General features: G+C 36.9%; 1 protein-coding gene across 1 annotated transcript in view; it reads right to left on the minus strand.

The window, feature by feature from the left end:
- The window catches only part of STAB1 (stabilin 1), a 148002-nt gene extending 123892 nt beyond the window's left edge, over window positions 1-24110 (minus strand). The window contains exons 1-7 of the mRNA XM_026683543.2: window positions 23153-24110; window positions 18955-19085; window positions 10074-10189; window positions 8883-8968; window positions 7725-7794; window positions 4985-5080; window positions 2492-2608 (exon numbers count right to left, since the gene is read on the minus strand). Of these exons, the coding sequence (XP_026539328.2) occupies window positions 2492-2608; window positions 4985-5080; window positions 7725-7794; window positions 8883-8968; window positions 10074-10189; window positions 18955-19085; window positions 23153-23233 (697 nt within the window). The 5' untranslated portion in view covers window positions 23234-24110. The remainder of the gene's footprint in view (window positions 1-2491; window positions 2609-4984; window positions 5081-7724; window positions 7795-8882; window positions 8969-10073; window positions 10190-18954; window positions 19086-23152) is intronic.
- Between the last annotated feature and the right edge of the window lie 1036 nt (window positions 24111-25146).

Below are 25146 nucleotides of genomic sequence, written 5' to 3' on the forward strand. Positions count from 1 at the left end.
AGTATAAAATCAGAAAGCAACAGAAGAGGGAAATGCAGAAGAGAGAATTAGAACTAGAGAGACAAGGAGGTAAAAAGGGGAGGGAGAAGATGAGAGGGAAGAAAGAAAGAAAAAGAAGTTATAAAGGACAGAAGCAAAATATAGAGAAACAGGGTCTATTTAGGGATAATGGGTGAAAACTTAATGGAAAAAGGGATTCTGCAAAGGTACATAAGATAGCATGGTTATATTAGAAATAATTTTAGAAAATATGAAACAATGTATGGTTAAAATGTCTGATAAAATAGCTATCGTAATTCAGTGGAATGCTTGTCAATAAATAAATGTAACAAAAGATATATTTAATGATTTATAAAACATATGTGAAGAGAAATAAGGGAAAAATTAATTTTGGAGATTATATGTGTTTTTAAGAAAATATGATATTTAATTGAAAAGAAGTGTTAAAGAGGTTAAGATTTTAATGATTATTAATGATAGAACTGAAGTGGAATGGAATGAGGGTTTATAATTACATATATTTACAATCTTTCTTTTTTTTAAAGAATATAGTGTATATTATAAGAAAGTATCAAGCAGAATTCAATTGGAAGTTATGTATTATGTATTATATTGAAGGTCATAACCTTAAGGTATATATTGAAGTTTAAATAAGAGTTGAATGGATGTAATTAAAAGATATAAAGGTGTCATACTCCAATTAGTAACTACAGGAGAAAATTTGTTTAATGAGAAAAGATAATATGAAATTGAAACAGAACAGACAAAAGTATAAATATAATGATTTGAATTGAGATGAGATAATCAAAATAAAATTGAGAAAATTAAAAGAGGGGAAAACTATATAGAAAATGTAAAATAGTATAAGATATGGAATAGAATACAAAAAGGAGCATGAAATTGAGTTTTGTGTCTGTATAAAGAAGTTCAACCTGGGACCATGCTATTTTCAAAAAAGATGTTTTACTTGTATTTTGTATGTGTGAAAACCCAAATAAAACTTTATTTAAAAAAAAGAAAGAATGAAAGGTGGGGGCTGCTTTCTGTCTCAAAGAGCATATCTCTCCATTCCTCTTTTAGGGAAATATAATAATCTGCCTTTTTAATATTTCCTAAAATATTTCATTCTTCTAGGAGTGGGAGCTTATTTTCTACATTTTCCTTGCTCAAATCCCTCATATTGTAGAGTAGAAATGTAAATAAAAGTAAATTCAGCATTGGTGAAAAGTATCTTGGATTTAAAGAAGTCTCTCTGGGTTGGTAATGCCTGAGAGCCTTCTGAGGACTCCTGAAAAATTAGCCCATTTGTCCTAGTTAAGAAGCTGAGGTGTGAACTAGTTCTAAATCACCTTTCATGCCTGCTATGAATTCTTTAGGCAGCGTTGTGATTTTACCCCTTTGCTCTTGACTCCTTTAGCTCTCAAACTCCAGTAACACCAAGCAATACAGAAGGGCTTTGTAATTGATAACACTGAAAACTATAACGAGACCCAAGACAATAAAGTCTCCTGCTAAAGCTTCTGTACCTCATCCAAAATCACTTTCAAAACCAGAACAAGAAGAAATCTTGTCAGTTTCGGCTCCTTGCCTATTGTACTGCTTATTTGGAGCCACTTACATTCTCTGTGCTTAAGGGACTTCCAGAACAGGTATCCTAACAATGGCCACTCACTCCAGTGAAGGTAAAACAGAAGATTAAAATAATAAAATAAAATAAAATGTAAGGCATTTTTCTGGTTCTCTTAATTGCTGTGGTTGCAGTCTGCAGGCTGAAGCAGGCTGCATGGCAGAGAGCCAGTTTCCCCAGTGACAAAATAAATATGCAAAACAAAGCCCTATCTGTGATATTTTTATGAGGAGGAGGTGTCAAGTGGTAGAGAGAGGGTGTGTGATCCATGTGTGATAGTCTTTATAAACTGCATTAATGATTTACTATTGCAGCAATGGCACGGAGACACTATAAATTACTACTCTAGAAGACTAGCCTCCCATATGAAGTAGAAAATATTGTCAACAATTAGAGACGTTTGAAGTGTTATTTATCCAGAACAATACCACCTGTACAAGGAGGAGCATCAACAGGCTGAGTTTCATAGAAACACAAAAAAACTTTTCAGAAGGAGCCACTTAGTGGTTGTAGAATGCTGAATGTTGTTGGGAGGAGAAATGAACAATCAGTTGGCAATGAGAATGATATAGAACAATTTATCCAGCCTGACTTCTTCCAGGTATTTTGAACTACTTGTTCCGTCATGCCTTAGTATGTTAATTGACAATGAGTGAAATTTAGCTCAACACTGTTAGGAAAGACTGGAATAGAATGCTCTGGAAGGACACATGGTTGATGGCTGGAATCATTGAAGAATGTTTTCTATTACTTCTTGTAGATCTCATTGTATGAGTTCTGCTTACAAGAATTAAAAAGAAGACACGTGTGGAGTACTTTGAAATGCTCTAACATGCTACATAAAGGTTCACGGTTTCCTCTTACCGAGACAATGAATCCCAGTTTTCCTGTAGCCTGGAATACAGTCACACTCAGCCTTCCCATTCTTTACCACACAAAGGGAGTTGGCTTCACAGATTACACCACCACAATCAGGAACTTCTGGAATCACAAAAGATGATTATTTGAAATTAGAGCCTCTAAAGAACATGAAAGTATCTTTTACCTCCATAGCTACAGTATTTGAAAGTTGCATGTCGATTATGCAGAGGGATTTATGAGGAATTATTCACAGGATTCCAATCATTTAGATGTGTCTTCATCAGAAAACTGGAACTATATTTTGTGTTCCATTTTGATTGTCTTTTTATAGCTTGTCTATTTTAAAACAGACTCCCCAGGGTTAGAAATTTAATTAAAAGCACTATTTACACACAGAATAGCATGTAATAAATCTTCCACTCTACTGCTTTTAATTTGCTCTCCCACTGTATAACTAATCTGTCTGCCCATAGGCAGCAAGCAGAAATTATATATATATTAAACCTAGCTTCCTAACAAATGATAGCCGTCTATTTACCCGGAGCCAAGCTGCACTAAAGGCCCCCAATAAGGGAATACAATGTTGCCAGCCAATCAAGATACAAAAAGAGCCACAAAACAGGCAGAAGATATTACAAACACCAATCAAGCAGAACACAGCAAAATCCAAGACCAATAAACACAGACCAAGACTCCCAACCAATCAGGATGAAGAAAAAACCATTCTGGCACAGCAATAGGCCGCCCCAAATTTAAATCTGAAACCACTGTAAAAGTCTGACTCACAGATGAACATTATACAGAAGCCTGATGATGGCAGATGAGATTCTGCCGAAACGTTGCTACAACTTTAAAAGCACAACTACAATGACGTGGGAAAATACCTGAACAAAGCTGAATGCCATATATACATATACATATACATATACATATACATATACATATACATATATTTGGTTATTCGGGTTTTCTCCCGTGTAAAATTGGAAGTATCTAGGTGACGTTTTGATGAAGTCTCATTCATCATCTTCAGGCTTGTGTCTTTGGCTTTGTGCTTCTTGGAGTAATGTGAGCTTGCAGCTGCTTCTTCCTTTTAACTGCTAGTGGGGGTGTGACTTGATTGGGTGGGGGCTTGCCTGTGTTCTGATTGGCTGGGGGTGTGTTCTCATTGGTTGGGGGGTTCGCTGTGTTCTGATTGGTTGGGGGGTCGGCTGTGTTCTGATTGGCTGGGGGTGTGTTCTGTTCAGGTGGGGGCTTGGTTGTGCTCAGGTTAGTCTTAGTTGCTGGGGGATTTGAGCTGGTGAGCTGTGATCCTGCTGTTTGGCTTCACGTTCGTGGTCGTGCCACATCTTTATGGTGGGCATCCGTTCGCTTCATGTATGGGTCGGAGGGGTTTGAAGCAGGTAGTGATGCAGCGGCGGTGTGGCTTCTGGTCTGTGGTCGTGTCTCATCTTCTGCGTGGGTGTGAGTCTGCTTTCTACATGGAAGTGTGGTAGTAGAAGATGAGACACGGGATTTTTACGCGGGAGAAAACCCGAATAACCAAAGATCCACATACAAATACCCGCGAAAACCTCAGAAAACATATATATATGTTTATATAAATACTGACTCTTGTTGTTCGCCCTGTACACACTCATAGAACACACACGGGGGAGGGATATATATATATATATATATAGATAGATAGATAGATAGATAGATAGATAGATAGATAGATATAGATATAGATATAGATATAGATATAGATATAGATATAGATATAGATATAGATATAGATATAGATAGATAGATAGATAGATAGATAGATAGATAGATAGATAGATAGATAGATATAGATATAGATATAGATAGATATATAGATATAGATATAGATAGATAGATAGATAGAGATAGAGATAGAGATAGAGATATAGATAGATAGATAGATAGATAGATAGATAGATAGATAGATAGAGATAGAGATAGAGATAGAGATAGAGATAGAGATAGAGATAGAGATAGAGATAGAGATAGAGATAGAGATAGAGATAGAGATAGATATCTCCCTCCCCCATGTGTGTGTTCTATGAGTGTGTACAGGGCGAACAACAAGAGTCAGTATTTTTAAAAATCTCTTTTCCTCTCTTATTTATTATCAACCCAGAAAATAAATACTGTATGGGGCTCAGACTGTCCTGAATACCTGTTAAAGATTTATTCCTAAATAAGCTGAAGAAGCTTCTTGGATGAGAAGCAAAACATCTCCAAAGAAAAACCAGAAAGTCCAGTTGCCTCTTGAAAAAGTACCTTTGGGACAACCATGTCCTGGATGACTGAGAATCTCTATAGACGTTTATTCCTAAACTTTAACATGCTATTTATTGTCTAGCAAAAAAAAAAAAAAAAAAAGATTGTCTCAGATGATGTCCAAGCTATGCTAGTTATTTCTAAAACAACCTGATGGTGAGATCTGAAGACAAAAGGAATGTAAAAGATAAATTCATGTGCACTCACCTTGGTCACACTTGGGGCCACTGTAGCCAGCATAGCAGTTACACTTTCCATCTCCAGAGGGACCATGGTTGCAAACTCCATGTTGACACTCACATACTAAGCAAGAGAAGAGGATTAAATAATTCATACTTAAGAATCTTATAAAAAATGTTGCAATCATTAATGTAGCCCTAAAAATGTGCTGGGAGCTTTACCATGAAGCTCATTGGCTACATTTGAGCCAATCACTGGGGTTTGGATCAATCTTCTTCAATGAGTTATTGTTGGAGAGATAAAATTAGCATTGTGCATCCTATCTTGAGCTCCCAAAGTAAAGTAAAAGTAAGTTCTCAAAATAAAGGTATATAAAAAGCAAAACAACAAAATTAATAGAATTAAAGTAAAAATAAGTCATTAATGTAGTTAAAATGAAAATCTTTGTAAATACAGAGAGAATGAGAGCTAAACCCATCTATGAGTGCAGTTCATGGCCTTTTGTCAGCATTTTGACAGTAGGAGTATTTTTAAAAGGGTCTTGCTGATCATCTATACAACTGTGCAAGTTAATAGCAGAGGAGATGGCCTGGCTAATATTTAAGCCTTGTAGTATTTAGATCAATAGGTCAATATTATCTTGTAAACTATGCCTACTAGGCAACCCAGTGTGGATCTTTCACTACAAGCATCATGTTAACTCAGTGGTGGGATTCAGTCAATTCGCACCAATTTAGGCAAAAAAAACCAACCCATTATCAAAGTGGATCCTGGGTGCTGCACTGCAATGAAGAAACAAGTAACGGAGTGGCCAGTGGGAGGGAAGGAGAAGGCTGCTTTCCCTCTTTCTTCTCCCTGCTCCTCCTCCTCCCCTTGTGTTGGCTGCTCTGTTTCCCGTTTCTCCATTGCAGCGTAGTGCCCAGGATCCACTTTGATAGCCGGGAGAGGGGCGATATAACAACCGGTTTGCCCAAGGTCAGGTTGGCTGTTGTGGGAGGCTCATCCTACATGTGTGGCAGAGCTGGAAGGTGGGGGTCGGCCACGCCTCCTACAACAGCCAACCTGAACCTGGGTGAACCAGTTATTAAATTATTTGAATTCCAGCACTGTGTTAACTGTATATTTTGCCCCAATCAGCAGCCACCTGACCTCACATCAGTTACAATTTCCATAGCTGTTTGCAAGTTTAATTGTTTTGAACTGAAGCATGGACAACTGCCACTATATGACTGTTTTAGAAAGGATTGAAAATTGATACATTGGTCTTAAAAGAATAAACATCCTTGTTTTCCAGCCAGCTTCTGAAAAGCCAGTGATGATTGGAGATCCAGGAGCATTTTAATCTTCATGAAGAATAACCAGAAAAAACGATGTTATTTAAGAGTTACTCTAAAATGCAAAAGGATCTGCAAGCTCTGGTAATAAAAGCCATGCGGCACAGTGAAAAATGGGGCAAAAAGAGACTTAAATTAAATATAAAGAAGATCAAATTAATGACAACAGGTAGAACAACTAGCCCTAAAATTGACAAAAAAGAAATCAAATTGGTGGAGATCTTCCATCTTTTAAAATCAACCATCAACAGTAAAGGAACAAATAGCCAAGAAATATGAGTATAGACTAGGCCTTTAAAAGATATTTAAATGCTATGTCTGTACCTACAAAGTTCAGAATCATGCAAATCAAGATATGCCATAGAATGGAAGCAAAAGTTAGACTTTAAAGAAGCAGGATAGCAACAGTATTGACACTTTTGAACTGTGGTGTTGGAGGAAACTCCTAAGAATACTGTGGACATCCAAGAAGACAAACAAATGAAACATCAAACAAACAACCCAAAGTTCTCACTCAAGGCACAAATGATAAGGCTGAAATTATTGTATTATGGACACATTCTGTGAAGACATAGCTTTCTTAAAAAATCTATAATGCTGGGAAAAGCAGAAGATAACAGAAAAAATGGAATAGCAAGACAGGGAGCAAGATTAATGGACTCAATTACCCTGGTGATGAGGGCATCACTAAAAGATCAGATTAGGGATGGATTGTCATGGGAAAGTCTATTTATGACTAGGCTGTCTAACTCCTGGGCCACAAGCTGGATGCGTCACGCGTTGACCATGCCCATGCCCGGTTTAGCGAAGGGGGAAAAAGCCCCAATGGTAACATGATGCCGCCATGATGACATGAATTTGACACCCATGGTCTATGTGATTGTTAGGAGTCAACAACAATTTTCTGGTACATAATCAAGAGTTCACCCTTTTCTTTAGCAATATACCTCTTTCTTGCTTGGAATTAATTTAAGCCTGTTCTACCCAATATTGATACTAGGTAGTATTTGAGAATATTCAGTTTCCTTGGAGATTGAGGTCTAGAGTGGTATAGCTGGGTGCCCCAATTTTCTACCAATTCACTTCGTTATCCTCAGTTGCTTCATAAATCAGGGTGCTAATAAAGCTCTGCTGGTGAGAAGGCACTTAGGAGCTATAGTGTCAGCTATTCTGAGTTATCACTGTATTCTGCAGATCAGGGATATCAAAAGTAATGTGAAAATTTCCAAATGTATTAAGAAATCAATCCATATCCATCAGATACCTGGCCCAGAACATTTTAACTCATTGTACATTCTACAATGATTTATAGTGCCCATTTCTATTATGATGTGCCTACGATTTGCCCATCAGCTCATTCAAATGGTTCTTTAGTTGACTACCAGACATTAACTTGACTCATTTCAGTGACATCCTGGGCTTGAGATGCTTACCAGATTGGCAGTCAGGGCCAAAATGATTCTCATCCTTGCAATCTTGGCATGCAAAGCCACCATAATTTGCCTAAAGAAATTAAAGAGATCAACATTTTACAATGGCATTTGTATGTCCCATAAGAGGCAACTAAGACAGAAGAAGGAAGGAAGGAAGGAAGGAAGGAAGGAAGGAAGGAAGGAAGGAAGGAAGGAAGGAAGGAAGGAAGGAAGGAAAGAAGGAAGGAAGATCTTGGGCTTCCTAACAATAAGGCTGATGGAATTATAGTCCTCCAAGGGCTGCAGAACTACAACTCTCTGCAGATCTTTCACTGATGTTGCTAACAAACGCTGGAAGGTGTGTTTCAGTAACATCTGGAAGACCACCAATGATTTATTTCTGTAGGATAATGCACAGTATACAAGGAATTTATCCACATATATCATCAATTTGCATCCTTGGTAACATTAAAATTAAATCTCCTTTGTTCTTTCAAGAAGTCACTACTGTATAAACAATAGATTTTTTTTAAAAAAGTAACAGACTGTTTAGAAGAAAGGAGGATCAATTACTTAAGGCAATGCAGATCATAAAATGAACAGTCAGTGTAATGTAAATGTTTCATTTAATCATTATTCCAGAATAGGGCACACACATAAAGAAGAGAGATGAACTGAATCAACTTTCTTCTAAGCCCACGCATGCTCCATCCACAATTCCTCTTTCCATTTGTAATCAAGAGAATCCAGGAGAAAAGCTGGCTGAATTACAAACCCCTCTGTTCAATAAAAGAAATTCAGCAATGTAATAGATTATCCTATTTGGACATAATAAGTAGTAGTTGCCCTTTGTACCCAGTTGCCAAATAATGCATGAATGTTTTGGTAAAAAGAACAAAATCTTACAAAAAAATATTTTAAAAATGGGGTGTGGGGGACTAAGAGTAGTCAGCTCCAGTCAGAGCTAAAGAAGCTTCTTGGATGAGAACAAAACATTTACAACCCCCCCCCCAAAAGGAAGTCCAGTTGCCTCTTGAAAAAAAGCAACTTTGGGAAAACAGCCATGGATGACTGAGAATTTCCATAGAAATGATGCACCAGAAGAAAGCTCTTGACTATAAACTGTCTAGCTTACTGCTAGTAATAATACCTTCTTGGAGAAAGTAAACCCAGTCTTACATTACAAATGCAAGTTCCATTCTTCCCAATGCCATCCAAGCAGGTTCCATGTTGGTTGCATATGTTTTCAGATCCACCAGGGCATTCTATAAGAGGAAGAGAGTTACCCATACTTAGATTGTTTTAAAAACTGTGTCACTCCCATACTATTTTGATTAAACGAGTCACAGTGGCTCAGTGGTTAGAGTGCAGTACTGCAGGCTACTTCTGCTGCCTGCCGGCTGCCTGCAATTTGGCAGTTCAAATCTCACAAGGCTCAAGGTTGACTCAGAGTTCCATCCTTCCGAGTAAAAGGAGTAAAATGAGGACCCGGATTGTTGGGGGCAATATGCTGACTCTGTAAACCACTTAGAGAGGGCTGTAAAAGCACTATAAAGTGGTATATAAATCTAAGTGCTATTGCTATTGCTAAATCAAGTGCATCCTCATTGCAAGGCATCATGAACAAGGTATGCCCATTGCTTCTTTTTTTCAATGGTCTTGTGGAGAAAGCTCTATTCATATAAGCACTAATTTTGTTTCTTTGGGCCATCCAAGATAACAGGAATCCTTCCTGAAATCTGGTTCCTTCAGAATAACAGAATCTTGAAAATCTAAAAGTACATCTCTTTCCCCTCATCTTCACAGATCAAGAAAATAAGGAGAGTCCCTTTTGACACATTTGCCATGCCCCCTACATTCCTTCTGCAGGCTCAACTGCCTCTTATATGACTGTTGTCTGACTCTAAGACTCTTCTTCCTTTCTCCCAAGGTCAGTCCTAGATGCCATTACAATTGGAGACCCTTCTTTGCATATTGACTTGCCTGGGATTGACTGTTGCATGTCAAATGTGCAATTGCTGTGTTATGCCTGCAATGTGGTTTTTTGTTTGATTTCCTTTTGCTATTGTATGTCAACATTGTACATTGCCTGTACAATATGTGGCAACTGGGGGTGGTTTGTAAATGGATTAAATCAATTATTACAAAAGAAGAGAAGGTATTTTTTCCCCACATATATAGCATACTGATGCTGCCTGTCTTTGTATGGCCCAGTGTTTAAATCCTTATTCCTTACTGGATTTCAAGAGCTCCATGGCTTCAGTACATACAAACTCCAAAAGCTTGTCAATCAAAACATGCTTCCCAAACCATCCTATGAACCTTTGACTCCCTGACTATGTGATATGTGTCCTATAGTCAAAGACTTACCATAGCATTCAGGACCCCAGTATCCAGGGCAGCACTCTTTCTCATTATGTTCCTTCGTGCAGATGTAAGTGCACCCCAACATAGACAGGATGTTCTTACCCAGTTTTACTGTATATCTGAAATAGGAAAACACACATATGCTCAGACACAAAAACTGTTATCAGAAGGGAACTACTGGTAGTGCAGTGGTTAGAATGCAGTACTGCAGGCTACTTCTGCAGTTTGATTCTCACCAGCTCAAGGTTGATTCAGCCTTTCGTCTTTCTGAGGTCAGTAAAATAAGGACCCAGATTGTTGCTGGGCAAGTTGGTGCAAGTTGCTGACTCTGTTAACCACTTAGAGAGGACTGTAAAGCACTATGAAGCAGTATATAAGTCTAAGTGCTATTGCTATTACTGCTATCACTGTATAAGATAATATATTCAAACAATACCTATAGTACAGAAAAGCCTAAATCTGATCTGGAAATACTTTCTATCACCATCATCAGCCTTGAAGGTAAAACTAGAAATAGCAATGCCATTTTTCTGATCCCAATTTGGCTGCCCAGAATCAATGATCCACCATTGTTGGCCTTACTTCCATTATTCTTGGTTCTCAGTTGTGTGTATAGATATGTGTATGTGTGCGTATAGGTATGTACACATAAACATATGTACATAAGCATGTAAGTAGGTATAAGAAGAACTTATAAGAAGTACTTTCAAAAACCTAAAAGGATGTCACTTTAAAGAAAAGCAAAAACATTTTTATTCCAGAGCCCAGGAACAGAGTGAAAAGAATAATAGATTTAAAAAGGCAAATTCTAATTGAATAATTAAATAAAAAACAAGTAGTTAATGAATAAATCAATAAAATAGTAGAAACAATTGCTCATGAAAAGCATGGATAATGAATTGGAGGTGTTCAAGCAGGAGCTGAACATGGAGCAGCCATCTATCTAAGATGCTTTAATTTGTAAGCCTGTGTTGAATTGTTAGTTGAGCCCAATGTCCAAAATGCCTCCTTCCAATTCTATAATTTTATCTATACACTTCAGCTTGGTTCAACAATAGATGAGGTGCCTTGTCGTATCAGTATTATTTACATACAATGCTAAGCCTTTGTATAGGTTAGCATAGCAAATGCAACTGTTTGCTGCTACTGATTCACTCCTATAGCTACACCATTCATGGCTTAAAACAGGAGCCAGCAGACATCAGCACACCATAGTAGGGCATATTTGTCATTCAGTCATATTAAACATTGCAAACATACCCAACAGAAGATTCTTACATTGGCAACTAAGCTGCCTGCATAGGATGATCTTTCTGTTCTGCCAAGAAATCCTTCCTCTTCATGGAATAAACCTTTAAGATCCCTCAGTTTTTCGACTACATATTGTTAAGCCTGAATTCCCCAGCAAGTGTTAAAGAAAACAAACTAAACAGAATGTGTAGCGTAGTCAGATAGGCAAACAGGTAAATGTGTGAGATAAGTTTGTATTTTAGTTAACAAGCAGTAAAAAAAATACAGATACGCTTGTGCTATCAAAAATATAGTTTATTCCATTAGGAATTATAGCATAGTCAAAATAAACGGTCCATTAGTCATGTATCATTTCAGTCAGTCCAGTCGGGGATACTCAATTTGCAAAATCCATGTTGAATAGCCAATGTCAGTTCACTTACAATAAATCAGTCCGTATTATCTCTTCTCTCCTTTGGGAAATCAACACTCCTTTCTCTCCTCCGTTCCAGTAAGGAAAAACGCAGTCATCAATCCATCCAGTAATTAAGGATCATTAAGCCAGAGAGAGAGAGCTGCAATTGACTTGCTTCTTTTATGGTGCTTTTTACAACCACACCCTTAATTACATTCTTGTAGTTAAAGTTACACACACTTTAACCAACAAACCATGATAACTTATTTATTATTTTTTACCCAAACCAGTTAGGGTAAACAATGTTATCCCTAACATTCTCCCCTTTTGGGTAATAATAATAATATAATAATAATATAACCATTTACACCTTTAAATCATAATTGTTACAACTCTCTTTAAATTTTACTACACCTTGAGCTTTTGTAAACTGGTCTGCAATGTTTTCTTCCATCATGCAGTACTCTAGTTTAATTAGACCATTTTTAACAGATTCTCTAACATTTAAGTATCTTAAATCAGTATGCTTTGATCTAGTCTTTACAGCAATATTAGTAGCTAATTGTATGGCTGCCTGGTTGTCTTCGTACACAATAATGGAATCTTTAACAGTTATACCCATGTCTAATAATAACTGTTTGTACAGAATTAGTGCATAGTAATGACAGACATGAAAATTCTGCTTCCATCGTGGACAAGCTGATATGCTGTTGTCTGATTGACCTCCACCCTATTAGTGTCTTACCAAATAATATAGCCATCCCAGATGTTGATTTTCTAGTGTTTATGTCAGTTGCAAAACTTGCATCTGCATAGGCACTAAGAATCAAATCACCTTTTGGCTCTAGATACAATGCATGGTGCATTGTTCCTTTAAGATATCTTAAAATTCTCTTTAATGCTTGCCAATGACATTGATGTGGATCTTTATTAAATCGTGCCAGCTGATTAACACTATAAGCAATATCTGGCCTTGACCAATTGCTTATATATGATAAGCTACCAATCAAAGATTGATAGATGGTCTTATCGAATTTGGGACTTTGAGCATCAGTTTGGCAAACTTCCTGACTCATTGGAGTCTTTGCCGCTTACAAAGTTCCATTTTATACAATTTAATTAATTGGCAAATTTTATCTTCTTGAGATATTTTAAATCCATTTTTGGTTTTGTTAATTGTCAATCCTAGATACTTTTTAATTTCACCTAAATGCTTTAATTTTATCTTTTTGGCTAATAATGAAATAATCTCAGTAGCTTCATTATTGGTATTAGTAATCAAAGCAATATCATCTGTAAATAATAACAATAATGACACCGTTCCATTATTTTCTCTTTTAAACATACATGGATCTGCTAAACCAGATTTAAACCCTATATTGTTTAATTCTTTCACAATATATTGGTTCCATTCATAGCCAGATTGTTTCAATCCATATAGACTCTTTTGAGTTTCCAACAATCATTGCTATTTGCTTTATTATCATTTATACCAACTGGTTTTTTCAAATATATTGTATGCTGCAATGGTGCATGTAGATAGGCAGTTTCTACGTCTAAATGGTTAACGATATAATTCTTCTTAGCTGCTCACACTAAAGCTGCTCTTAAAGTTGTAGCCTTTAAATTTGGTGCAAATACCTCATCATAATCAAATGCATTTTGATTAAATCCTTGAGCTACTAACCTAGCCTTATAAGTAACTGTCCCATTATTTCCAGTCTTTACTTTGAATATCCATTTGCACCCAATGGATTTTTCTCCTGGAGGTAATTTGGTATCTTCATATACTTTCATTTCCTTTAATGAATTTAACTCTTTTTCCATTGCCTTTTGCCAATTCTCCTGATCCTTTACAGGATACATCCTAAGTTCATCTATACTAGTAGGAACTTTATTTACTTGGCAAACTATACTTGCCTGATACCTTTCAGGTAGTCTGGTTACACGTGTTGTGCGTCTAGGTATTACAGGACTTACAGGTGGACTTTCCTTTATTTCCTGTTCTTGATTATCTATCTCTTCTTGATCAATTATTCCCTCTTGTTCTGGTTCTATTTGCTCTTCGTGGACTTCTTCTTTAATTGGACTTTTCTTATGACTAGTCTTTTCTTTCTGCCTCTTGTAGGGTTCTATAATTACATCATTATCTGAATCTTGCTCTAATCTATTCCATCCTATATGTTCTAGGAATTGTGCACTAGCACTGCAGTATACTCTAGATGTACCTGGTTCCCAGAATCTATAAGATCTATGGTTTGATTAATATCCAACAAAAAATAATCTTTTAGCTCTATGCTGTCCTTTGTTTCTGAGTTGTGTAGGGATATGCACCCATGCTGGTGCACCAAATGTGTGAATGTAACTTAAATCAGGTTTCCTACCATGCCACAGTGTGAATGGTAATTCACCTGTTGTTGAATTAACAACATTATTTAATATGTGATTACCACACATTATAGCTTCTCCCCACAAATTGTCAAGTAATCCTGAATCAGACAACATAGTCCGTCCCATTGATTGCAGTGTTTGGCCTTGTCTCTCTATAAAGGCATTATGTTGAGGCCTATATGGTGCAGACTTTTTATGTTGAATACCTGCCATCCTAAGTCTACTCTGGAATTTATTATTTGTAAATTCCGCACCATTATCTGTTATAAGAGTTACTAATTTCTTTTTAGTTTTCCTCTCTGCAAATTTTAACCAATTAAAGAAATTTAGGTACGTTTCAGTTTTTCTCTTCATTAGAAAACAGAAACCATACCTAGAATAGTGGTCCATTATGCTTAATATGTATCGAGCACCACCTACACTTGGTTTTTTAGGACCTATTATATCGGCAAATACTACCTCTAAAGGCTCTTTGGTAGTAAATCCATCAACTCTATTTGCCGGTATGACTTTGCTTTTGCTTTGATTGCAAGCAGAACATTGCAAATACTTATTACAAGGTTTCAAACTTATTCTTTTAGATAGTTGAACAGTTCTCTTAATCATTTTAAAATTTAAATGACCTAGCCGTCAGTGTAACAAGTGAATACATTCATCATGAGGTTTCTTATTATCATAAACCGTGTTAGCCACCTCTAAACCATTATCATTTAACACATACAATTCACCTCTTAAAGATGCAGTAATTTTCTTACCTTCTTTTTCAATTAAGCAAGCATCTCCCCTAAAGGTAACTACGTATCCTAATCTAACCAACATTCTAACTGAAAGCAAATTAAATTTAAGTTGAGGTACATATAACATTTTTACGTTCTCTTTTATACAAGAACAATGTGCAATACCTTCATCTTTTGCTTTCATTTTCCAGTCGTTTGCCAATGAGATATGCTGTGAACTCATGGACATTTTTACAAATTTTTTGTTATCATTTGTTATACAGTGGGATGCTCCACTGTCAACCACCCATAAATTATTTTTTACAACTCCATTACTATACATGGCTAACTCAAAATTTTTATTTTTTCTTTGATGACTTCCAGTATTCTGACTTGCATTCTGGCACTTTGTTTTCTTACAAAATCTTGCCAAATGTCCTCTTCCTCCACAATTAAAACACTTTTTAATTGCGTATGCAGTAGGTTCATTATCTTCCTTTTGAGGTTGCTCCCTCCTTAACTGATCTCTTTCAAGCCTTCTTCTGGCCTCTTCAATCAATCTGCCAGTGATATCAGTTAAAGTTAGGCTTTCTTTAGGTAAAATTTCAAGGGAAGTTACGTAGTGATCAAAACTTTCGTCTAATGAAGATAGAATTATGTAGACCTGGTGTAGTTCAGAGAAAATAAGCTCCTTCTCGTGCAGTTCTTGAAAAATGCTTTTCATAGTATTCAAATGACTCAGCATATCACCATTCTTTGTGATGCGTCCGGAAAAGCTTCCGTGTTAGATTTATGTGAGCACCAATGTTATCTCGGACATAAATCCTCTTCAATTTTTGCCAACACCCAACAGCTGTTTGCTCTCCGTGTATATGAACAAGTTGCTGATCAGATAGTGTTAGTCCTATGATGCAAAGAGCTTGTTCATTTTTCTGTTTAAAGTCTTCTATCTTTTGACTATCTTCCTCATTTTCAGTATCCCATTCCTCTACGTTTGGTGGATTTTCAATTATGTTCCACAGACCTTCTCTTCGTAGAAGTAGACTACATTTCATAGACCATGAAACATAGTTTGTTCCATCCAGCTTGGATATAAGGGACAAACTTTGTAGACTGACTTGTGCCATGTTTCAATATATGGATATAAAACTATAATTAATAAAAACACAGCTGTCTGTTTACTGTAACGTGTAACAACACAAAATCTCACTTTTTACATAAACCTGTTTTTTATCCTAGTTAAACTGACTTTGCAGTCTCTGGGCCCATAACCAGTGTTAAGCCTGAATTCCCCAACAAGTGTTAAGGAAAACAAACTAAACAGAATGTGTAGCGTAGTCAGATAGGCAGACAGGTAAATGTGTGAGATAAGTTTGTATTTTAGTTAACAAGCAGTAAAAAAATACAGATACGCTTGTGCTATCAAAAATATAGTTTATTCCATTAGGAATTATAGCATAGTCAAAATAAACGGTCCATTAGTCATGTATCATTTCAGTCAGTCCAGTCGGGGATACTCAATTTGCAAAATCCGTGTTGAATAGCCAATGTCAGTTCACTTACAATAAATCAGTCCGTATTATCTCTTCTCTCCATTGAGAAATCAACACTCCTTTCTCTCCTCCGTTCCAGTAAGGAAAAACGCAGTCATCAATCCATCCAGTAATTAGGGATCATTAAGCCAGAGAGAGAGAGCTGCAATTGACTTGCTTCTTTTATGGTGCTTTTTACAACCACACCCTTAATTACATTCTTGTAGTTAAAGTTACACACACTTTAACCAACAAACCATGATAACTTATTTATTATTTTTTACCCAAACCAGTTAGGGTAAACAATGTTATCCCTAACACATATTGCTAATGGCTATCAATTTACCAATTTCTTAGCAGTATGACAATGTTCTCCAATCTGCGTTCCTTCTAGATGTGTGAATTTCAACTTCAGGATTCTCAAAAATTGCACTGCTGGCTGGGAAATTCTGAAAGCCTCTCCAGATTGGGAGAAGCTAACTTAGAAAGTTAACGTGTCACCATCCAAGTTACAACTGAAAAGATTTAATCCACATACCAGAAGCTCAGTTTAAAAAAAGACTTTGAGAATTATTGAAAATCATAAAGGAAATTAAATTAATTCCACCACAGATACTAAAAGTACAAAAATAATTTAAGCCCTGAAACTTCAGCCCTGTTTCTGTAAATCAAGTTATAGCAACTTCAATATCAATGAGAAGCTGTGCAGTTTTGGTTTTCAAAAGCTACATAAATTAGATACGTTTGACTGCAAATGGGTTGGCATCAAAATATTAAGAATTTAGACTATTCTGGAGCTTAATTTCAAAAGGTAGACATGAGGAATAGGACATAATAGAACATAACTATTACTTTAGGAAATCAGCATCCAATAAAAAAGCATGGATGTTAATTTGTAATTTGAGTAATACTAGACTAAAAATTAAAAGATTATGAGAAAATGATCCACTTTAAATTCAAAAATAAGAGGAAACTTATTTGCTAGTAGATAGATAAATAATAAATGAACAGATAGATTGAATTTTATTACAGTCACAGATTAAAATAAAAACTTTACTATTATTTTTTTGTACTATAAAATGACAACCAGTATCAAATATATTATTGATATAAGGAAATGTAAAGGCTGCTTTAGTATCTATTGAAAAAAAAACACCTGTGTATATCCGTAGTTTCCAAGAATTTTAGCATCTTTCATAGCGATTATTGGCATTCAGATTGAAGTCCCCAAATTACTAAGATGCTTATTTGATTTTTGAATTAACATTAAATTTGATTATGTCTGCAGTTATTTTAATATACTCATAGAACCCACAACTGCAGTACATGAACTGTGAGCAAGGGCTACCCTAAAGCAAAGATTGGTACAGTAAATAAATAAAGATTGCCTGAATTTGATTTGTACCTCATAGCCATAAGAAATCCCGATTACCATTCTAAGCCAGAGAGGTATCTTAAACAGCTCAGTCTCACTCTCCCTATATACCACAAAACATTTTGCATACACTTGAATTAATATTATTTTTCTTCAGTGGCACTGAAAGTCTAGGTTCCACTCTACAGCTATGTAAACAGGGGTCGGATTCTACCGGTTCGGACCGGTTTGGGTGAACCAGATATTAAAGTTACATCTGGTTCGCTGAATCAGTATTTCAACTGACTGGCTGGCCCACACCACCCTGCCCTTCCCAGGAGTCTCCAGGCAGCCCATTTTCAATGGAGGTAAGTGCAGGGTCCACGCGGAGGCTCTGGGAGGGGGGAAAATGGGCCTTCTGGAAGTCCAGAAAGAGGCCTGTTTCCAGCGTGCCTCCAGAGCCCGGGGAGGCTGTTTTCACCCTCCCAGAGGCCCAGGGGAGGCCTCAGGACCCTTGGGAGAGCAAAAACAGCCTCCCCCAGGCTCTGGAGGCCCACCAGAAGCTGGAAACAGGAGATTCTGATAGGCCACGCCCACCAGCAACTGGGCAGCAAACTGGTTGCTAGGATTTTTTAATCCCACCCCTATATGTAAATCAAGGTTCAGTTTACTACAGATATTAAGATGTGACTTCTATTATATTGTTAAAAATGGGTGCCACTTAAAAAATGGGTGATTTACCTGTCTACCTCTCCATTATTATCTACCTGCCTGCTTGCCTGCCTACTTATGAAAACAAATATGTTTATTCTTGTTTCAATTACTAAATAACGTGATTAAAGTTTGCCACAGGCCATAATCTGACATTCTTTCTTTACTCCACTCTAATTATCTCAAAATGGAAATTAGTAGCACTGTCCAGATGTGGTTACTTACATAAGTCAGCTCTGTCACATAATGGAAGGTATTATTTACATAGAAACCTCCAAGCCTTTGGTATCAGGGTTGCTATGTATCTGATGTGATATCACAATCCAGGTTCAAATTCTGCATGCACAGAAAGTAGAAGCTTGACAGATGTTGTCTCCTATTAACTGGGACTGGCCATGGGCTTTTTCTTCTTTATTTTACCGTAGGTGTAAACCATCCCTATGGCTTTACCATTAAGCAAAGTGCCTTTGATTCATTGGGAATCCCTGTTCTAAAATACATTATATACACTGAGACAGAAAAGAGGATGTTTTACCTGCATTCCTCTGTCGTATTATTTATCATCCATCCACTTGGGCATTCCATCGGCCCAGGATGAGCAACGCAAATAGTGCAAACAGTATTCTTTCTATATGTGAACTTCCGGTCACATCGCATTGATTTTAACTGGAAAAAGGGAAGATGATAATTCTTATATGAGATGCACAATTCCATAACTCATTTAAAAGATAACTAGCAACATCAACAGGTTTTCAAACCTGTTGCATTTCTTATCTGCAGAGATAAAAGCCAAGTGACAGACATTTGGAAATAGTTCTGATCAATCCATATCTAATGCATGCCAACCTTCCTTGATCAAACATTGTCTGATGGTTTGGACTGCCCAGCCCCATCAGCATGCCAGCTGAGAAATATGGGAACTATAGTGCAAGAAATCCCAGAGATTCTGGAAACAAACTGATCCACATTCATGAATTACTGATTTTGGCTTTTCTGCAACATGCACAGAAAAGATGCCCCCATGCCAACACTTTAGCCTCAGTCAGCAGCACTTCCCCAACAATGTTGTAACAAAACCCAGACAACCTTTCATTTCCCCATTCTTCAGCCCAGATGTTTCTGCTTTATGAGCTCCATGACAGTAAGGCCATAACTAACAAATTTTGGGACCCTGATACGTTTAACTGCAAAAACAGGGTGCACCCACCATTCACAGAGATCTGCTTTCACTCAGATAACTACACCAACACTGGGGAAATTTTGGTTTTGTTCAAAAGTAGATAAGAGAACCCTGAAGCACATTAGAAGAAAAGGGGTGGGGGGGAAAGCATGTCTGGGGAATTTGGAGGAGGGAAGCAGTGAGCGAGCAGATAAGAGGTTGGAGCAAGGTATTTATCTTTTCTGGTGGTCTGTTGTTTTTTTGAGGAAAAATAGATTGGATCTCACTTCTACATATCTTACTTCTACATATTTGACCATAGTAGTAAGGTCCCTGTTCTTAATCCAGAGACAAATGTAACTCTGTGAAGGAATGACTCCTCTGAATGTGACCAGCATGTCACTGATGAGCCAACAGTATGCAACGGCAGCCAAAAAAAGCCAATGCAATTCTAAGTTGCATTAACAGAGGGATTCAATCAAGATCAAGTGAGGTATTAATATACCTCTATAAAGCCTTAGTAAGACCACACCTCGAATACTGTATCCGGTTTTGGTCATCACACTATAAAAAAGATGTTGAGACTCTAGAAAGAGTGCAGAGAAGAACAACAAAGATGATTAGAGGACTGGAGGCTAAAACATACAATGAATGGTTGCAGGAACTAATGGGTGGGAACTGATCAAGGAGAGATTCAACTTAGAAATAAGGAGACATTTCCTGACAGTGAGAACAATCAACCAATGGAACAGCTTGCCTTCAGAAGTTGTGGGAGCTTCATCACTAGAAGCTTTCAAGAAGAGACTTGACTGCCATCTGTCAGAAATGGTGTAGGGTGGGGGATTGGACTAGATGACCTACAAGGTCCCTTCCAACTCTGTTATTTGGTTCTGTTAAGTCTCTCCAGCAGTTGATATAATTGAGCTTTCTCTGGGAAGTGGATGCCAACTCCATTCCTATTGCTATACTGCACTTTTCAATAAGTGCAAGGATCTAGTCCATTTGTTATAGAAATATACTCTAAATGATCACAAACACTTGAACCCATTAAAATGGGTTAAACCAAAGTTAACTTTAAAAAGTTTAAACAAAACTATACATACAAATCGTTACTGGATTAAATTAAGATACTGTCTCAATGTTCTAACTTGGAAGGTAATCCCATTCAGTCATTTCAGTAATCTGCTGTTTATTCCTCACTGCAGGCAATAAATGACAACATCAGAGTTCTTCAGACTCTTAAGCCCAGTGTCATTACACCCAGTCATCTTTGAACCCTCTACACCAGGGGTCTCCAACCGTGGCAACTTTAAGACTTGTGGACTTCAATTCCCAGAATTCCTCAGCCAGCTTTACTGGCTGAGGAATTCTGGGAGTTGAAGTCCACAGGTCTTAAAGTTGCCAAGATCGGAGACCCCTGCTCTACACCATTATTGTTGACACATTCCTAACATTTTGAGTTTATTGTGTGGTAAAATAATTTGTTTGTTTAAGCACTAGACAGTAATGTGATTCCCTTTCTCTTTTTGTGATTTTTGAACTTAGCAACAGGACATCTGTAAAAAATAAGTCTTTAGCCACTTTTAATAGTATTCGTATTATTATAAAGCCATGTTTAGGAACATATAATTAATGAAGTTTCCATTTTATTTTCCTGTTCTGTACATTTATATGAACACAGTATCATTCTACAGATTTTTTGGGTGGGAGGAGGGTTATTGGAATCCATCCTCTTCTAAGGTCTTTAAATTTAGATAAGCCCAGTTTCAACATAGTTCTTTAAATGCTCTCAGAAATCCAGATTCACCAGGGAAAAGATGATTCAAACTGTACATGCGCTCATAGAGCACCCAAGGTTATCTATTTTGCAGCTGTGTGATCTCAAGAAAAGATCCCTGTTTTAAGACAAAGGATGACAAATGTGTTGAACATATCCAGATTTCTCAAAATCATCTTTTCCTGTTGAAACTGGATTGCTGCATAACCTTAGTTTCTTTCTCAGAAGGGCCAATTACATTGTCCTATATAATTCTGTCCCACCTCTGATGACTTCTAGAGATTTATTTATTTATAAATAAATAACTCAAGGTGGCAAACATATTTAATACTCCTTCCTCCTCCTATTTTCCCCACAACAGAGTGAGGTGGGGTGGGGTGGGAACAATTGACTGGCCTGAAGACATACATTCACTCAAAACTGTTCTATATTTAAAAAAAATACTTACACTATTAGGATCTTTATCAATAATTAAATTACTTTTTGATCCATTCCATCTTCATAAATGTTTGTTCAAGATGTGATTTTTTAAAAACAGATCTTGAGTAAACAGCAATAGATTGGCAAGGAGATATGATTCTGAGTTGTTTACAACCAGGAATAAAATTATTTTTCTCTTCCTAAAATTATGTGGCTGAAATTATAATTCTTGGTTCATTATGGAAAATTATTGTGGAAGGACTGAGAGGTCAAAATAAATTCTGGAAATTGAAATATGATGATGAGATGGAGGCGGAGGATGAGAAGGAGGAGGATGAAGAAGAAGAATCTGGCAGATTGTGCAACCAACTGTAATAAAAATAATACATCATCTGCCTATCCCAGATTCTTGGGAAGGATTAATAGATGAATAAAAATGCAAAACCCACTCTAAACGTTTAGCTGATTATGCAACCAATATAATAATTTGTTGTTTAAAATTTATTAAAATTTTATTTAAAATGTATATTCCACCCAACTCCCAGTGATCTTTTAGGCCAGGCTCTGGTGGACCATCAGATTTCTAATATATTGGAGGAAGGGAGAAGAAATCTCACAAAACTGAATTAAATAAAAACATGGTTGGAAAGGTTCACTTGTAGAGAAGACTTGTATAGAATTTCCACAACCTGCCAAGATCCCACAACAAAAGTGGGTAGGGCCAGGGTCCATTTGGTGGGTCAAGGAATGGTGAGATGGTGTCTTAAGTATTTGCAAGCTATAAGGCATGCATTTTCCCCCTTAGCTTCCTTAAAAACCCCAAATTGGGGGGGGGGGGATAGGGAGACGAAATTTTTACTCTTTCTACTCTGTGAGACTTCAAGGAATGTTAGGGGGTTGCCCTATTGCCATCTTGAATTAGACCATACATTTATCAATGTTTAAATAAGAATAATTGAAAAGGGGGAATTATTCAGCTTTTACAAATATTTACACTAAAAATAGTTGGGTTAGGCTAAAGGAATTGCCAAATCACTTGATCTAACTTTCTAATTCTAATGGAAAGTCCTTAATTGTTTAATTCGTTAAAATGCATCAACTCTGCAATCTTATACATGTATGTTCCCGAACCATACATATAGTGCAAGGATAGACACAGCTGTAAGGTCTAGTTAAGTGGGAAGCTGAATGCTTTCTTCAGTTGAAGTAATATTTATTCTTTCAACTCATCATCTTTTCAAACATCTTGCTCCCCTTTAAGTGCTGAACTTTTGCCTGAAAAGCAAGCTAATTTTCCCAAGTTCACCAGAGCTTATTTCCAAGTTAAAATGTCAGAGCAGACTGCAGCTTTTACCCCTCAGAGAACAGAAAACTCACCTCACTTTCCTGCCCTTCAGCTGGAAAAGTTGCACATGTTGCTAGGATGAACAGGACTAATCCAAGAATTTTCCCTGGCATGTTTTTGCAGAAGAAATCTCTTTGCTCAAAAGCGGGAAGTGAAGTGTTCAGTTTGATAAAATAACACCGCCTACTAAAAATGGGGTCCAAAAAAACTGTGAAGTTAAACGAGAACAGAGCGAAAGCCTTTGCATGATGTAAATCTCTTAGTCCTAACTATTTAGAAGGAGCAGCATTTTGACTGAGCTTCAAATGTCAGCAGATTTAAAAGGAAAAAGCAAAGAGGCATAGTAAGTATGAAAATGATCTGGAGAAAGGAAAACAATGGATTACTCAAAACAGGAACATTAACAAGTTTCCTCTCTTCTATCAGTTACAACAGACAGAAGGAAATCCTTTTTTTCATTGGAATGGAAGTCTGATTGTGTATTTAACAATGAGGTAAAGCTGCCCAGTGAACTAGATTTTGTTAACAACTTAGATGGTAAATTTATACGATATCAGGATAACTTTTAATTCAAAGGCAGTATTTCAACAAATCAATACAAACATGAAATATAAGATAGCAGTGTAGAAAAAATGCTGCTTATAAGCATGGTGGTTTCCTGGTTATTTCTTGTTATGAAGAACAATCCTTATGAAATTCTCATTGAACCTACTTTCTTTGAAGTGTTTGGTTTTCAAAGCATACTGCTGATGATTGATTATATTTTTCCTCCAATATTCCTTCCTTTCTTCTTCCTTCTTTCTCTTTCTCCTTCCCTAGCTTCAATTATCTGGACCAATAGTAGTTGTAGTTCCAATCCTTCAAGTCATCCTCAAGTTCTCTCTAAACCCTTGATATCTGATATTAACACAGAATATTTGATCTATCACAATATCACTATGCTGAATAAAGGATTGCTTGATTGTGAAGTTAGAAATGAACAATTGCTGTATCAAATGGAGAATGCACTGCAATTTAAACGGTAGTCAGGAATATGCAGGGGTGGGATTAAAATTTTTAACAACTGTGGGTGTGGCTTAGGTGGTGGGCGTGGCTTGGTGGTCATGTGACTGGGTGGACATGGCTTGGTGGCCATGTTATTCGCTGTGTGTGGCCAACTCAATATCACTCACATCGAGGCATGCATCTCCTCGCCTGGTCTCTCATGACTGTGGGGGTGCTGCAACAGTCGTAAGTGTGAAAAATGGTCATAAGTCACTTTTTTCAGTGCCATTGTAACTTTGAATGGTCACTCCACACAAGCAAAGTACCAGCAAAAGAGGGAGGAAAAACTCCAGAGATGTTCCTGAGACAGGAAGTCTAGTCCTGCCAAGAATGTAATAAGGGTTAATGGAGAGGCAGTTTCTGTAAGCAACACCAGAATGTTTCCTTCCTGCCTTCCTTAAAGGATTAGGCCAGTCGTTTCTTCTAACAACCGGTTCTCCAAACTGCTTAGAATGTTAACAACTGGTTCTAGTGAACAGGTGCGAACCGGTAGAATCTCACCCCTGGGAATATGGTGAATCCTATAAGGATCTAAATAACTTCATAGCTTGTCTTTCCAAGAAAGCTGTAAATTCACATGGTTGCTTAAAAGTAGCCTCTGTGTAAGACTCAACAAATGATTTTAGAAACCAAAGGTTGGGATTGCAGAATTATAACACGGAGTTCACTTCTCATCAACAATGCAAAACACGGTTGCCTGTTTTTATTGATTTATTTCTGTTCTTAGGGAACTCTAGGAATGGAATGGGTAAAATATTTCTGACAAGTATATTATCTCAGTACAGTTTATATTCTGATAACAGCTGTAGAGCTTTGCCATTAGATACTAACTGTTTAAGCAGTTAACAGTATGTCTCTTTACAAGCAATAAAAATATTATCCAGTCATTACATCAGGCCCACTTGTATTGTAATAAATATTCTGATATGAGCATTGTATTCATATAAATTAAAGAATGTGGATGATCTAAAGAGGAATCTAA

This window comes from Notechis scutatus, chromosome 2 (assembly GCF_049901735.1).
Source record: "Notechis scutatus isolate UNSWTSFEM ecotype Mainland chromosome 2, rNotScu1.2, whole genome shotgun sequence".
Classification (NCBI taxonomy): Eukaryota; Metazoa; Chordata; class Lepidosauria; order Squamata; family Elapidae; genus Notechis; species Notechis scutatus.